The 16,867-nt window shown below is 41.1% G+C and overlaps 1 protein-coding gene across 1 annotated transcript in view; it reads left to right on the top strand.

Annotated features, from left to right (window-relative positions):
- Nucleotides 1–16,867, top strand: part of gpc6b (glypican 6b) — an 82,996-nt gene that overhangs the window by 28,590 nt on the left and 37,539 nt on the right. Inside the window, exons 3-4 of the mRNA XM_030112100.1 lie at nucleotides 1,575–1,966; nucleotides 7,218–7,383. Of these exons, the coding sequence (XP_029967960.1) occupies nucleotides 1,575–1,966; nucleotides 7,218–7,383 (558 nt within the window). The remainder of the gene's footprint in view (nucleotides 1–1,574; nucleotides 1,967–7,217; nucleotides 7,384–16,867) is intronic.

Below are 16,867 nucleotides of genomic sequence, written 5' to 3'. Positions count from 1 at the left end.
AGATGATCTGAAGACTCTGGCTGCTTCATAACGTACAGCTAAGTCAGAGATTTATGGTGCTATTTGAAAGCCTATCTTGTGAGACACGGTGACAGGAGGAGTGGTGTAAAGTGTTGATGAGTACGCTGGGAGCAGCTTTGTGGAAAAGCTGCAGTTGTCCGATGGATTTTTACTCAGACCTCTGAAAAGCAACAAAGAGTGTTATCAGCCCGCTGTGTAGGTCAGAGACAGTCAAACTTCCCCTGCTCTCAGCAGCTGTATTCCAGATGTAGCAGGTGCTCCGTGACAGGTTCCATCCTGGAAACACAACCAGGCAGTTCATGGCACGCATAATGTGACACACAGCCCAGAGTGGGCATGTCATTCTTCTGATATATATATATATATATATATTTATTTATATATATATATATATATATATATATATATATTTTTTTTTTTTTTTTTTTTTTTCCTTTTTTAAAGCAGGATATTACATGATTTTAGATTCATGCAAGATACTGCATGTTTAGATTGGCGGTTGTTCCCAAGCAGCAGCGATGGATAAATAAACAGAATAATAAAATCACTTTCGGTTGTTTTGCATACGTCATGCAGATTGATTTCCTTTCATAACTTGTCAGTGACCCATTGTGCCCTGGCCAGGGACGAGCAAACGGCCGCATGAGGCCTGCCTGCCGTATAATGGCCTGGTCTGTTCTGCTCCTTTACCGCCAAACAACAAGGATGAAAGCAAATGTTCATTTTGTGCAATTTGTGTCTTTGATTTGGATGTTTTGCCTGAAAAAACATCATAATTTTTGTGTGCAGAAGGTTTTCTCAGACATTGTACTGTCCTTCATTGTATTCTTTATAGCACTGCTGCTTATTTTGATGAGTTCCTACAGGTAAATACATGGGTTTTAAAATTTTTTTCTAAATTTCTCGTGAGTAATTTAGTTGATGAGGCAAACGGCACGTGGTTGCTAAGAATAATTAAAATGCAGGCTCCCTGAAAACCTTCGAGACAAAATGCATTATGCACTCATGATCATACTGAAGGTTAATGAATTGTGCTTCAACTGACAGCCTTATGCTTCCAGCATCTGGAGAAACCCTCATGTGTATATAGGAAATCACTCAGCAATATATGTCCTTCTTATAAAGGTACAGTCGGGCGTCTGGGGGTTTACATGTGGCAATGCGGACCTCTGCGCAGCAAACATAGAACTTATTGTTTTCCAGAGATATATGAGGAAGGCTTCCACTTCCTTTCCAATAAAAAACTCGAAGGGAAATTGAACAGAACTGTCAAACTCCCTCATAATATAATCACCAGACGCCCTAATTGATTCTTCATTAGAGTATTTTTGGCTACATTTGCTGTCGGCGCTACAATCGGTTCCTTTTGAGCTCCACAATCTACGTCTCCTCGTCTAATATCTGATTGTTCTCAGTATTTCCATTTGGAAAATAAATACAGAAACGTTTCCAGTGCATGTTATGAAGGCATATCATGTGTGCTTTTTGTAGTCTTTGTCAAAATGTGGGACAGATTTGGACAATAACGCTTTCTTCTTTTCTCCTGAACCCAGAATTCTTCCTGGAGCTGCTGGAGAACACCGAGCGATCCCTGAACGAGATGTTTGTCAGGACTTACGGCAAGCCGTACATGCAGAACTCTGAAGTCTTTGAGAACCTCTTTGCCGAGCTGAAGCGGTACTACACGGGGGGGAACGTGAACCTGGAGGAGATGCTTAATGACTTTTGGTCGCGGCTGCTGGAGCGCATGTTCACACTGCTCAACTCGCAGTATGTCATCACCGAGGACTATCTGGAGTGTATCAGTAAGTACACCGACCAGCTCAAGCCCTTTGGAGACGTGCCCAGGAAGCTCAAGGCTCAGGTTACCCGTGCGTTCATCGCCGCACGCACATTTGTCCAGGGGCTGTCCGTTGGCCGGGAGGTGGCCCAGAGAGTGTCCAAGGTAAAACTTCACACCGCTTCAAATAAAGTAATCTTTTCGTATAAACCTGTTTCTGTTCAGCCAAAACAAACTTGTGGTAATTCTGTTTCACTCGCTATATATCTGGAAGAAAATAATGAATTTGACCTCAACCAACGGCTAAGGTTTGATGCTAACCTGAGTTTAATAAGCCCAACATCTGGCTGGTTTTGTGTTTCAGCAACAGGTATTGATTCCTCCCAGCTTTTCACATCAACAAGTCTCTTTGTGACTAATGTGTGGAGATTTCGGGCTCGAGACGGCTCGTTTTCTGGGAAAGCAGTGTTGAGAAGTGTGTGTAATGCTCGGGAGACGGGCCGAAACAATGTAAAAATGCTCCAAAAAAGAAACTTCTACCTTCACTGTTTATTTCTCTCTCGCTAAATATTTGCTCAGCCGCTATATCGCCGCTATTAATCATGCCGTTGCCATGGCGCTCGCTTTAATACGGTGTAATCTCAATGCATCTGCTCCAATATATATCACACCGCCTGGGGAGTGTGTGTTGTTTTGATCATGTACAAAGACACTAAAGAAGAAAAAAAAAAAAAAGGCTAAAGCTTGGGTTTGGATGCACTTTACAATAACAAGGTTGTTTCTACACAGTGAGTTGGAGTGAAAGAGACATTGATTCAGTTCACTGTAAATCCCCAGCTCCTGTTTTTTTTTTTTTTTACTGCTGTCTTCATATCTCTGAGATTTGATTATTAACAGTATAATAAATATTTATAGAGCCACTGTACAGTAATATAACCTAAAGCTAGTAGAAACATATAACAGCTCTCGATCATAGAAAAAGACGACCCTGCTGCTCTTGCTTTAAAAAAAAAAAAAAAAAAGAAAAGTTCAGCCTCCATGCACTCGTTGAACTTTAAGCATGTTCCCTTCGCTTCCCATCAGCCCCCTCACCCCTCCCACCCCCACACCGGTAGTAGTGACGAGTGGCTGGCTTGGATTTGTTGTTAGCATGCGTTTACTGAGTTCCACTCCGAGCCGGCATGTCCCAGCGTCACCTCTTGACATTTCAGCGGGACCTGAGATCCAGGTCATGTGTCTGGGACCGCCGCCCTTTGATCCCCGGGGCATTCAGTCATCGGGAGAGGCCGGGTGTAAGCATAATGAAAATGGACACCCGGCCCGAGGTGTCGCTTTCACAGCAGCCCTGAGATGTGGCGTCCGTGCTCATTACTACAGGGATATATGGTTTTATCGAATTAAAGGAGATGATTTCTTTCTCCTCCTGCGTAGAAGATAAAACGCAGAACTCGTATCTGGACCTCACACATTCAGCTCAGGCGGACGCCAGGTCTTCTCTTCATTTGAATCCAATTCAGTTTCATTATTATTGTGCCAATTACAGCCCAGTCTTGCCTGTACATCTGCGTCTGTTTATTTGAAGTGAAAAAAAAAGAAGAAAATCTTATCATTGTAGTAGCTAGAGAGTTTTAGAACATACATATGATAAGCCGGCTCAGCCTTCTGTTATATGAAAGCTCTCACTTACAATAAACATTTGATCTGCATCTGTGTGAAGGCCACCGTGACCGCTAATAGGCTGCATTGGTTTCATGAAAGGCAAAGTTTATTATATTTATCTGCTTAGTGTCAGCTTGTTTCATACGACCACTTACAGAGTTACGTCTCTATTTAATGCAGCCAGGCTTTAATTGTTGAAAAAAAAAAATCTTTTGTTGCAGTTAGTAAGGATCTCATTCTGATTAGGAAAGAATTTTGCACTCTGTTGATCACTGCAACACACTCGACCAGCTGTATTTGAGTCGTATTTTAACGCAATAGCTTTTTTTGTGTGTCATTTCTTTAATTTACATCTTCATTATCGAAACTGTATTAATGAACGGAGTTTGTGAAGGAAGGGTAGAGACGACTTTCTGAAGTTGCTGCAGAGTGAAGGGAGCAACACCATAAAATTGACACATTGTAGGATTTTTATTTTATGGCAGCAAATATAATTAAATGAATAAATCACAAATAAATGAGCTATCACAGTGACTTTGATAACAGTATTAAAACTAATGCAACAACGGATTATTTCTCGACCTCTAAATCTACTTTTATTTGTTTTTTTTGTTTTTTTTCCTATATGTTTGTGCTGCCGGCTTGCAGCTGTTCCAGCTTCCCTTTGTGTGCACAACTCTGTGGGGCTACAAAAAGCTATTTGCTCCTCTCCTTATGAGTCTTGTCACTGCATGGAGATAAAAGTAGGGGTCGGAGCACATCAAACATTAACACACGTCGCCAAGACTGGGTCATCTCTCACATTTTCAGGCTTGGAAGAAGGTCAACCATGTTCCCTTCTGCTGCTATAACTCAGCCTGAACGGGAGGCTTCAGCCAACAAAGTTTAGTTCTGCTAACAAAGTTTTATCACCTTGAAGAAAAGTGGCTCCACTTATTTTGCGGGGTCGCACTCAGCTGTCCATTTCATAATTGAAAAGTTTTCATTGCTTGTTTTAGAAGCGGTCCTTGTCACCTCATTGCCTCCACATGTGGTCTGCCAATTCTCCCAAAAGCTGCACCGACGCCCGATATTGAGATTGCTGCTTTGGCAACAATCCTTTCAGCCTTTTAAGTGGCGTTAAAATCTCATCTCACAAAGGATCGCTTGTTGATTTTTCACTTAAAACTTGGTTTTAGAAAACCAAAATGTGAAGCAATTTCTTCCCTCCTCCATCTTCACAGTTAACTCATTTAGCACAAGTTTTTGTCCACAGCCACGCACGGTGTCGCCTTAAATCACGTCAGGGCACATCTCTTCATCTCTGCCCAAAGAAAAAAAACAAAGAGCGTGTTTTCCTGTGTTGAGTTTTCAAAGGAAATTAGACATTAGTTTGTGATTGCAAGTTGCGGCATAGTGTGAAATGTCAGGATTCTTGACTGAAAGACGCTTATTGAGACGCTTGTTGGTGCTCCATGGAACAGAGAAAATAGTCCATTAGCTGCCACCCAGGAGCTTTCCTTTTCCGCATCTCAACAGGGCTCCCGAGAGCGAGCATTTGCATGTTGAGAGTCGCAGCGCTGAGTGCTGCTCGCTCTTCAGAAATCACTTTTAGTAGGTCACACAGTCGAGCTTATGTTTGCTATCTGAGATGTCACTACACCGACTCACACATGGAGAAAGGCTGATCGGCCTCTGCACTCCACGCCGACTCCTGACCTGGATATCATACAGCAGCTGTTCTTTGAATATTGTAAGAGTTCTTTAATAAGATAGAACACGCCGCTACAGACAGCATGCAGTATTCAAATAGGTTTATATTCACAATAAGATAATCAAAAAGGTTGTTATTTGTACTAAAGTCTTGTCTTATTTTGAATCTAAATAGGTTCACGGATGTGGATTTATGCAAATCAGGCTTTTAAACAAAGACCGAGCCTGATAAATTTATCAACATCCGTCCAAAACAAAACCAACAAGAACTATCGGCGCTGCCGTCAGGAAAAATAGCTCGCTTCAGCAGGAGTCCCCCAGCAGACGCTCCCCGCAGCGAGCATGAAAACCTTCAATCAGCGCATCTGTATGCACACGCGGTGTGTTTACTCTGCGGTGAAGAGTCGGGATTCGGGATGCTTGATGGGCGTGATCAGCGGGGTGACGGCCGAACGACAGCAGTCTGCGGAAGCTTCAGCCCCGTCTCCGACACCGTCGCTGGTGTTTTTCCCTCCCAGCGTGCGAGCGCTGGCACCGGGTGAAGCTGAGGTCTCCGGGTCTGGGCATCAATAGGCTCCGTACCTGTTCGCCCTCTGCCCTCCTCTGCAGCCTCCACAGTGGATCAGAGTGGATTTTACTTTAGAGCAATGAGCTGCTTGTTCAATAAAGATCAGTTACTTTGAATTAGCAACTTTTTTAAAGTGCACAATGCCTGATTAGGCTGTCAGTCCCTCCAATTTGCCATCTCTTGAACGACAATCAGAGGATGGGTGAATCAATAGATTTTCTTGTGGGATTTAGTTTGTTTCAGGAAGCGACTCAAACGCATATGGCGGGCTCACAGTGGAGGCGCCTCCATTGAAATGAAATGAAACGGATAATATTGTGCCACGCCAATAAATTCAGAATTTAATTATTGCAATAATAAAATAGTTTTCACAACAGTGATGCTGTGGCCAAATCGATATAAATGTTTTATTTACTGTAATAAGAGGCTGAAGCTCTGGCTCCTCAAGTGTCTGTGGTCTCATTGTATATTTATGCCGGGATCTAAACCAAATAACTCTATGAATCTGTGTTTTCTTTCCCTTCCTGTGTCACAGTGTTGGTGTCTGATGACTCATTCTGCTCTCTTAGGTGTTTAATAAGTTTGCATTCAACTTAGAAGCACATACATTACTCCTCCACTTCTATACTTATACGCTGGCTGTTTTCGTCAGAACTGGCTGAAAATACAAAAATCAAACATCGCACCTCATTTCATGTGAACACGAAGGATTTAAAATGAAGCTTTTTTATAGACAACACATTGTCTAATTCTTATTTTCTTAATAAACCGTCTAAACGTTTTGTAACAACAACAAAATAGATTCAGTTTAATGGTTGTAGGATTTTAATGGTTGTTAATGTTTGATAATCAACCAGTGAAAAATACAGACAATATTGGCTTTTTATATCTATTACACGACATCTTAGTAGCGTCGTCTTTATGTCATTTTACTCCATTATGATGTAATTCATTGAAACTAAAATATCTTTTCACTATCAAAACCCTTTCCTGTGTTGACGTGACACATTGAGAAAGTTATTTTTACGTTCAGCACGCCAAAGGCAGTCTAGATGATTTTTAATCAGGTCTTTCAAATATCTGATTTACTTTATATGAGGACTCTTCATACTCTGTATTTACTCTATTCTATTCTATTCTATTCTATTCTATTCTAATCCTCTTTTGTCCAGCTTAGGGTTGAGTGGCTGCTGGACCTGATCCCAGCCAATAAAGGACCGAGGCAGGCCCGGTCACCAGTCTGTCCCGGGACGATGCGTGCACGTTTTTGGTTTTCGAGTGGAGGAGAGAAAAAAAAACAAACAAAGCATGCACGCACAGGGAGAACATGCAAACTGCATCTTTGTAGCGTTTTCTCAGCTTAACTTATAATACTGTTAAAAAGTAAAAAACCCAGCCCTCACGATTCTGACAGTAATACATGCTATGAATGCTGGGATGGTATGTAATCGCTGCTGCCGTCGCCCTGACAGCTGCTCGCTCTCTCTCTGGCTGCAGGTGAGCAACACGCCGGCCTGCATCCGGGCGCTGACCAAGATGCTGTACTGCCCCTTCTGCCAGGGCCTGCCGGCAGCGAAGCCCTGCAAGAACTACTGCCTGAACGTCATGAAGGGCTGCCTGGCCAACCAGGCCGACCTGGACCCGGAGTGGAACCAGTACATCGGTGAGTGTCGTGCAGGTCGGCTCAGCTTCAGCTCTGTGCGACTCTGAAATCAGGAAAAGTCTCAATATTATACTATATCCAGGATTGAATCATCTGTTGGATTCTGAATTTAAATTGAATTTAGAGCTGCAAACAGCATTGTTTTCCTCCAGTACCTTAAAAAATTTAAGATTAGATATACAGTATATGTAGATTAATTTCACATATAAGGTAATATCACTCTTTTTTTCATATTTGATATTTAGATTTTTTTTTTTAAATGCATTTGTATTAAAAGTCAATGTTTTGGGTGTTGATTACTTAAATATCTATCCAAAAAAGTACAAAATGAAGCCACCGTGAAACTAACAAGCACTTAAAAATGTTTTGTTTTCACTGGTTACACCAACTGTTGGTCTTCTGGTGTGTGAGGCTGCTGTTACACTGATAGATTAAACGCGATCGCAGTAATGCCTGTTCAAAGACTAAAAGTCTATGCACTGTTTGCAAAGTGTTCCTGTTGGCGGCATTGACATTTATGCCACATTGTTTTTAATCTGATATGAAGCCCTTTTGAGTCTCTTAGTAAAGCCTGCTCCCGCTGTATGTGCAGCTTTGTGGCTCTGCTCAGCCGAACGTTCGCGTTGGCTGCGATTGAATTTAAACGCTTCAAAGCTGGGTTTTCTTTCAATTACTTTTACTATTTCACAAGTTTGAACATGAAATGGGACAATAATTGCTTTTTTAAGGCTTTGTGAAGGTGGCTTTAACTCTTCAGTTGTTGAAACCTGGACCTTGCATGGTCTGCTTTGTTCAGTATATTATTAATTATAAGCGCAAATAACACATAATGGTAGATATAGAGGCTAACAGCCTGTGTTACATCACAGTGGGACTCACATTAATGATCCCCTCTTATTACCTTTTTCCCTTTCACCATTAACTCGGAGCCGTTTGCTGCTTTGCGGTGTTGCACAGTAACTGCAAAAAAAAAAAAAAAAAAGTGACATGGTCTGCTTGAAACTGGACCAGTAACCGTGTTGAATAATCTTTTAAGCTGCAAACTTTAACAATGAGCTGAAAGCAGTTTGATGAGGAATAAGCTGAATGCAGTAGAAATGGTGTGGATGATGTGACAGAGGCGAAACGTGCACACCTTTTCCATGCATGTTCATAAGAAGAAACAACATAGCGGTCAAAGAGAAACACTCTAAGCTCTGTTAGCATCACTTTGTGCAAACCGTGTTTGGATAAGACTGGATTTATAATGTAGAAAAATGTAAATGTATGTAATTTGAACTTCTACAAGGTTAACTTGTACAGTTGGTCGAACTGAATTAATTTACAGATTTCTTCTCTCTTTGACTTTTTGCCCACGTCAGTTGCTCGCGGTCTTGATTTTAATGCGTTTCGTTTATGTTGACTGTAAATTTCTCCACGCCGATCCACAATGATTAAAATGTTTAAATAAAGCAGCGATGATAACTCAGATCAGAAGCATGCACTTTGCGAGGAGGCAGGCTTAAAGAAAAGGCTCTGTTTCGTCGTAGAATATTACTTTCTATTTTAAGAGCGGCGCTCTTGTCATCTCGTTTTGACGACATCAGTTTTATTGACACCCAAGAAGCCTTTCAGATAAGAACCGCTTTTATTTGTTCCTGTCATTCGCCCGTCAACATTTCTCACATAAAAAGATGTTTTTAATGGGATTTTTTTTTTTTTTTTTTTTCTCTCCCGCTGGGCTAAACGGCGACTGGCGATGAGGCGAAAGTGCAGCGCAAGTGGTGTCAAGTTTGTGAAGAGAAACTGAAAGGAAGTGTGTACAGCTCCGATACAAAACCACCAACACGAGCGAGCAGGAGGGGATGATGGGAAATGCAGAATGCTGGCAGGTCTTCAAGTCACAGATAAAAATATAAAACACTGACATCCCGAATGGAGGTAAATGCTCGACTGAATAATGCTGCAGCTGCGAATGGAGTCTTAACATCGTGAGGGATCATGGTTCGAATCCAGAGTGGAACAAGAATCAACAAGTGGTGGCTTGATTAAAAACAAAAAAAAAAATCCAGTTTAAATAAAGATATAAATTGCTTGGTCCTATTTATGCTCTCAGTATGGTTTTTCTATCGAATCCTTCATCACATCTGTTCACCTGCTTCTGTTTTTAGCGACTTTCGCAGGTGAAAGACAGAAAAATACATATTTAAAAAAAAAAAAACTGAAAAACCTGCAGAAAAACAAACTCACTCCTACAAATAGATGTAAAAGAATGTGCTAAATTATCAGAGATTATCTACATTTTTTCAGATTAAACACCAAAAGTGCGCTAACCTATCACATAATAATTAAATGAACAGAAAGTGGGAATAATAACGCTTTAGATGAATCATTCCTCCGCTCATCTTGGCTGATTGAACATAAACTCTCTGAGCGTCTCTGTTTTAACTCACGTTACAGTAGATCCTCACACTGTCTGAGCTGGATGTGAGTAGAACTACTGTCATGATCGCTGTCTTTTTTATCTTTTATTGAGACTTTCCTTGTTGCTGCTGAAGGTTTTTCCAGTAGTTCTTTGAGCATGCTGGGATATGTAAATACATGTAATTAAACTAACAGTCCCATGTCTTTTAAAATCACTCTTGTCTGTTGGTTGTAGCAGCTCATCAAGTATGATTAATAAAGGTTATTTTTTTATCATCTAACAAGGCTTCTGAGGATTTCCAAGTAATTTGCAAGTCTGCTTATGAGCTCATTCAGGTTTAACTAATGAAGGAAAAAAAAAACTGATTTAATCTCATTCCTCTTGAGATTACACCACAATCCTGCGTTTCTTTCTTCAGACATGCAGCGCAGTACAAATGTTCCAGGCACTTAAGGAAAACGAGGATAGACTTCCCTAGGAAAACCGTAGCAGTGAGTAGGTGTTGTTTATGAAATAACATTTCACAGAGGTCAGTGAACGGGCGCCGCTCGTAGCTTTTAAAGCCGTCCGACAGGTGTGTTACCCACAGCGGTTTGTTATTCAGTGGGTTTAATCCGCGCTGGCTCCGTTGCTTCTCTCTCCTTGTGTAATCCCGGGTGTGCTCAGTGATGTTGAGATCGCATCTCCGTGGAGCCGCTGCATCTGCTGCAGGACTCTTTGTTTTTCGCGGCGCTGCTCGTCTGCTCGGGGTCATTTTCTTGCGGCGGAGTGGTTCTGGGAGCATTTCATCTGGTTATGGGATTAGATTACAGGCATGCAAAGTGCGGGAACCATGAAGTGGTGAGCATAGCAGAACCAAATTCAAGATCCTTGGGCTGAATTTGAACAATCCACAGAGCTTTTACGATCTGTCTTCAGCTGGAGCTTTGCTTGGCGTACATTTAACAGACAAGTGCCGGTTAGCACAAAAAGCCGATCCAGGGCATCGTTGCAACTGTCTGCGTGATGGATGTTTTTCGAGTAATTACTTCCCTTTAAGCCCTTATTTTTGTGCTGTATCTCTTGAAAACGGGATTAGTTTTGTTTCCTTTTTAGAGGACTGGTTGATGTTTAGCTCACATGCTTGGCATGTGTCCACGTTACTGCTGGAGAGGAGCTCCAGCTCCAGGAAGCTGGTGACCTTGATACAAGTGGAACAAAAAAAAAAAAAAAAAAAAAAAAGTTGTGCGCTGGTCTTGGTGGAGGCCATCGGGCCGCCGTGGACCAGCGGAGCAAAACACTGAGCAGCAGCTCCACCAGGGCGAAAGCTGCAGGGAGCTGCAGGGTAAAGCGGTGATTCTCAGCGAGCTCTGCAGCACCAGAGCCTTTTTTTTTAAAAGGAGAAATTTAAACAAATAACCCTAACCCTACATGCCTCATGCAACGTAAGCTTTCTAAACAAATACTGATAAAAAGCCATTGGAGTGGAGTTTCAGTGGAATACTTGTTATATTAACTTTCTTTCTTAGTGTGTTTTTGAACAAGTATGCAACTAAAAGGATAATAATAAGCAAATGTTCCAGTCTACAATCTGTTACAATTGAAACAGTTTTAGCACCGAATGTAGTGTAAATAATGAGCTGATTAAATTATAAAAGAAGCTGTTGTGAAGAGTACATGTCAATTGCAGATTTTCATATAAAGACGTCTAGGACGAATAAAATGTTCACTTCATTATGCAATATCATTATCACTTTGTAATAATTTGCTGCATTTTGTCACATTTCGCCTGAACGCCACATGTCATGAGTTTGCACCAATTTTCAGTTTTACTCCAAAGATTAATTTTGTCTGGTGTTTGTGATTACTACAGTCTGGCACATGTTCATGTCTGAACACGCAGTGCAAAGTTGTTTGAGACAGTAAAGAATATAAAAGCATTTTTTCATCTCTGTTTTGATGTACAGCTGTATTACTGTATGTATGATGATTTTTTTTGGTTATGACGTAATGACACTTGATACATTTAGACATAAAACACTGCAATATTTGACAATTCATTACACATTATGTTCTGTTTATTACAAAATGCAGCAGATTATTACAAAATATGGCAGAATATGTTAAAATATGATTTATTACATAATGAAGTGAAAGTTTATTGATTTTTTTTTTTAGTTATAATGTGTCTGTCTATCCCTCTTCTATATCACTTGACCCAGTGCAGGGTCGCAGGGCGCTGGAGCCAGTGTCAGTTTATTTTGGTTGAGGGTTAGAATCCCTGTTGGAAACGTGAATTGAAAATCTTTCATGTGGATTTCTGCAAGAATATCCTGAGGAAGTCCAGCATGAGCCACAATTTACCTCTCAGTGTGAAACTAAGTCATTTGAATCAAGGTTTCTCAGTTGAGTTCAAATCTGCTGCTCGGCTCCCAGAGAGGATTTAGTTTGATTTTCAACCCTTTTCAACACAGATAGTTTTAAGGATTCATTTTCATGATGGTGCATGACAATAATGACAATGACAGCAAAAGAAACACATTCAGTTGTTTGGATTTCGAGTCCAAAATAAGCAGCAGGACGGACGAGACTGAGCAGAGATGTCACGATGTGCAAACACATTCAGATTTCAGGGTTGTGCCTGTTCTGTACTGCTGCTTTTTTAACTGGAGGTCATCCAGTGAAATCCAGTATTCAGTCCTTCAAGTAGTTCGAACCAATAGACGTAAGTAAAGTAAAGCAGAAATGCTATTGTGAGATGAACTCGGCACAGAAAGACGTCTGAGATCCAGCCGTCTCCAGGGTGCTTCAACAGTCAAACTTTCAGTCCTTGAAAAATCGCTGTTAATTAACTTTTAATTATTTCAATATATTTGAAAAGTTAAAAGAATATTTAGCTCAAACTCTCTTGTTGGCTGGTAAATAGAACATTTTATATTAAACAATAGTTTTGACATCTTAATAAAAATGCATGTTTGCCTGTTTATATAATATTAAAACTTGATTGTGGTACTGTATTAAAAAAAAACACAATTATGTTTGAATAGACTCGTATTGCCATCTGTCACTATTGTCTGACACTATTGTTGATTTTCCCGCAGCTGTTCAGACTCAGTAATGTACAATATACGACTGTGAGAGTGTGAGTAAGCACCTTTACACAAACAACAAAACCTTTAACAGTCACCGCACAAGGTTACCTGATTGATGCTTAAAAAAAAAAATCACATTGGATATTGAAAATCGTGACCATCACAGTCCTCAAAGTGACTCAGAAACTCGGCAACTTCCTTGAGATGTGTCACCAATTTCTTTTAACCTTTTGAAATTGGCTGTAAGTGGGAAATTTATGTCATTTGGACAATATTTAAGTTTCGATAATTAAACCTAAGAAAATTTGCCTCATTTTCTGTATGAATAAATGTCAAATAATGGTGTTAATTTTCTATTTTTGTGACTTCAAAGCACCTCTGATGAAAGATGACCCCTGAAATATCCTTCAAATGACAATAGAGTTGAAATTTCCTCCCCTCTAGTATTTCATTGATTGCCCATTCAACCGTTAAACGTCAGTCACTCGCCATGGAAGCTGTTCAGAATTCGAAAACTTTCCAAAACAAACTTCAGTTGGATGTCATTCATCGTGGAGTCACATTCATACCTACAGAAATTTGATTCACCTCCCCTCCTCACCCGCTTCTCCGTCCATTTATCCGTTTACTATTCCCCGCTCATCCAAGACGGGGCCGTCAGGAGATGGATCCTATCTGTGTGAAGGGCAGCGTGCACTTTGAGCAGGTCGCCAGTCCATTACGGGGCCAAACACACACAGGAGCGGACGGTCACACACTCACTGGCAATTTCCAGAGTCACCCACCGACGGATCGAACCGGCATTCTCTCGCTGTGAGGCGCGAGAGCTCACCGCTGCCCCACAGCCGTCAGTGACGGATAATATTTGCTAATAAAGACCAAAAATATGGTTGGATTTACTCGGCTGAAGGGAATTTGGACATGCCTCCACCTAAATTTTGACAGTTCTGCGTTTCTGCCATTAATCTGGCGGCTCCGTTCGTTCTGTCTTTATCCGAGCTCTTGTCAACTGGATTATTGTTCCCTGGTGCAAATTAAATGCCACTCCTGTATCTTTTGCCTTTGACATTTCATGCTCATTATAGGATGAAAGATTTTCAATTAGCTTGAAGTCTAAGCACAAAAAAAAGGTATTGACTTGGCTTTCGGAGCTAAATTGTCAGGAAAGATCTTTCCTGTTCCGTATAGCGCCATGTGGATGTGAGGTACGACGATATGAACCATGCATCGATGCTACTCGGGAAGTGGGAAGAAGGCTGGAGGGTCTTGCAGAGCTGCCTTCACGTTATCCGTCTTGATTTTTGCGGCGTCCATTCAGGCCAACGTTATATATCGGCTCCACTGACCAGAAAAGACAAGAGATTGGAGGGAGTGAAAACCAACCCAACCAAAAAAGTGAGAGATCCTTTAAATCTGGACGCTCCGTTTTGGATTGAAGCAATTTCCCTCACAATGCTGCAAGAATCAAACGTGTGGGAGAGAAGAAAAAAGAAAAGAGAAGAAAGGAGAAAAACAAACAAGTCATTTCACATTACCTACATTTATCCACTGTATGAATGTGAGGGAGAAATGGGCTGTAATGGCCTCGCCAGAGGCAAACTGAAACAGATGTGTGCATGGAGAGCAGCTGCACGGCCATATATATTCCTCAGAAAGTCTTTAGCAAAGTCTCAGGAACTATTCTCAAGTGACTGTTTTTTTTCCTTTATACTGAGCTTTCAGAACGGCTGAAGTCTCTCATCTGCTTTGATGTTTCATCTCTCTTTGAAACTAATTGTTTGTTGTTAAAGCTAGCTCCTAATAATTAATGTGGGGAATATGTCCGACCGAAATCGCATCATTCTTCTCAGATTGTATTCAGATGACAGAAAAATGGAAAAAAGCGTCTGAGATTTTATGCATTTGCAGCGAAAAAGGACCTTGGATCAATGCTTTGGCACAACTGCTTCTTTTGCTTGTTCCTTAGTGAAAGGTGAATTCAAAAAGCTTCTAAAAATGCGACCAAGAAATTACATTTGGCCCTGAACTTATATATTTGCAAGTTCTGGGCCTGTAGAACGAATGTAGCTGAAGTTCCAGTTTATCAATTAATAAAAAATAAGCAGGGATTAAAGTAACAAACTAAACATAGCGTTAAATAGTATTTCTGCATATGATTACAGTCCAGAACAATTTATACTGTAATTTAAAAAAAAAAAAAGCCAATCCTGAACAACTCAGAACTCTTTGATTGGTATTTATGTGAGAGGAAAATTCTGGAAGTTTGATATAATTGTACTTGTGGAAGGCAGTGCAGCTTTTATGTACAGTAGATGTTCACTGAAATGTGACTGTTTTCGGGAGTATTTCACAACCACTTCAGTGCAAACAGTCATTGTTTCATGAATTAAAACGCATCTGATCCGGAGTTTGAGCACACAGCTTGTCGCGATGAACATGAACGACGATCCATGCGCAGCTTCATGAGATTAGGAGTGGGAATACATTTTAATTACATAATTTATCTGAGACGTGAAGCCGCTGATGAGCAGATGTCAGTCTATCTGCTGCACCTGAGAGCTGCGCCCGACATAATCTGCATGATCCGTGCATCCAGCGTGGCGCTCCCCGCTCTCTGGATGTCTCTCTTCCAGGACCGTCACATTGACAATGTTTGCTCATCTTTATGTCTTTTTCTATTTATTTATTTTTTTTTACGAATTCTCCTCCGGTTGGCTCTTCTTCTTGTTGACTAATGTTCTAAAGCAAGCTGTTTTTAACCATTTTTGATCTTATTTATCCGGCTGTCTGTGTAAATTGATGCCTTTTTTTTTTTTTTTTTTTTTACCTCTGCGCTCGTTTGAATATCAGTCACACGCCACGGTGATAAATATTGTTCGCAGCAGTTTACACCCCAGATGTCATTATCATTTTTTTGCGTGTGTGTGTTGACGCTTGTCTCATGCATACCTGTGAATGCAGTTTTTTCCCCCTCTCTCTCGCTCACACCCTTCCAGCAGTCACAGGAAGTTGTCAGCAACCTCAGTCATATTGAGGTGAAGTGTGAGCGTTTTGTTGTTGTTGTTTTGCCGCCGAGCTGCTCACAGGCTGATATTGCTCCCCGGAGAAACGTGTCGCCGCACTGGAAGCTATCTGCATCGATTCTATCTGCCCGTTTCTCTTTAATTAGATGATTTGTCTCACTTGGTAACTGTAACCAGCCACAACCTGTTTATTAAAATTCAAGACAGCAACATGCTTCTTGCTTTGTGAAAAGTTTCTCATGAATAAAATATTGACCAAACAAAAAAAAAAAAAAGAAAGAAAAGACAAAAAAAAAAATCCTAACCCAGTGTGAGTGGTCTGTCCTCTCACAGCGGCTAAAAGCCAGACCTCACAAATAGAGGACGGGGTTATTCTCTAATGCTTTTATTAACGGCATAAACTCAGGCGGCGGGCTCGTCTCCAGCTGCTGGAATTCAGCAGCGTCTCGCGTTGTTTGTGTCAATGTGGATCACAGCGACCTCCGTCCAGACCGGGGCGGAATGAGGCTCCGGGACGCTCACCTTTACCCAACAGGTGTTTTTCTGTTACTTTTAGGAATTTTCATTCAGCGGTGGGGAGGTTTGAAATAGGTCGAAGCGACTCTTCGTCTGATCAGACAAGAGGAGGCTGAGCCGGAGAGTCCGTGAGTGGGCGGGCAGGCGAGAGAAGCTGCACTGAACGAGCTGAAAACTCACTGTAGATGTGCACGAATGCTCTCCAGCACATGGGGGTTTCGGGGAAGGCTGTTGCAGAATAACCTGTGACTTCAGTCTCCTGTGTAATACTAGATTATGATAATATTTATATGTAAAATATCTCCAAATATGAATCCCCCAGTGGAGAAATGTGTGTATATATACATATAAATCTGGATTGTACTTTTACTCATGCATTGAGATGTAAGCAGCAGGGAGGGAACGAGCCAGCCTTACAATAATAAATCCCATTTACCAGCTCCACTAGAGTATGTCATTTATTTAATTCA

Source organism: Salarias fasciatus, chromosome 16 (genome assembly GCF_902148845.1).
Source record: "Salarias fasciatus chromosome 16, fSalaFa1.1, whole genome shotgun sequence".
NCBI classification, from domain to species: Eukaryota; Metazoa; Chordata; class Actinopteri; order Blenniiformes; family Blenniidae; genus Salarias; species Salarias fasciatus.
Note: the sequence above shows the minus strand (reverse complement) of the source record. Positions and strands in the feature narration are given on the sequence as shown.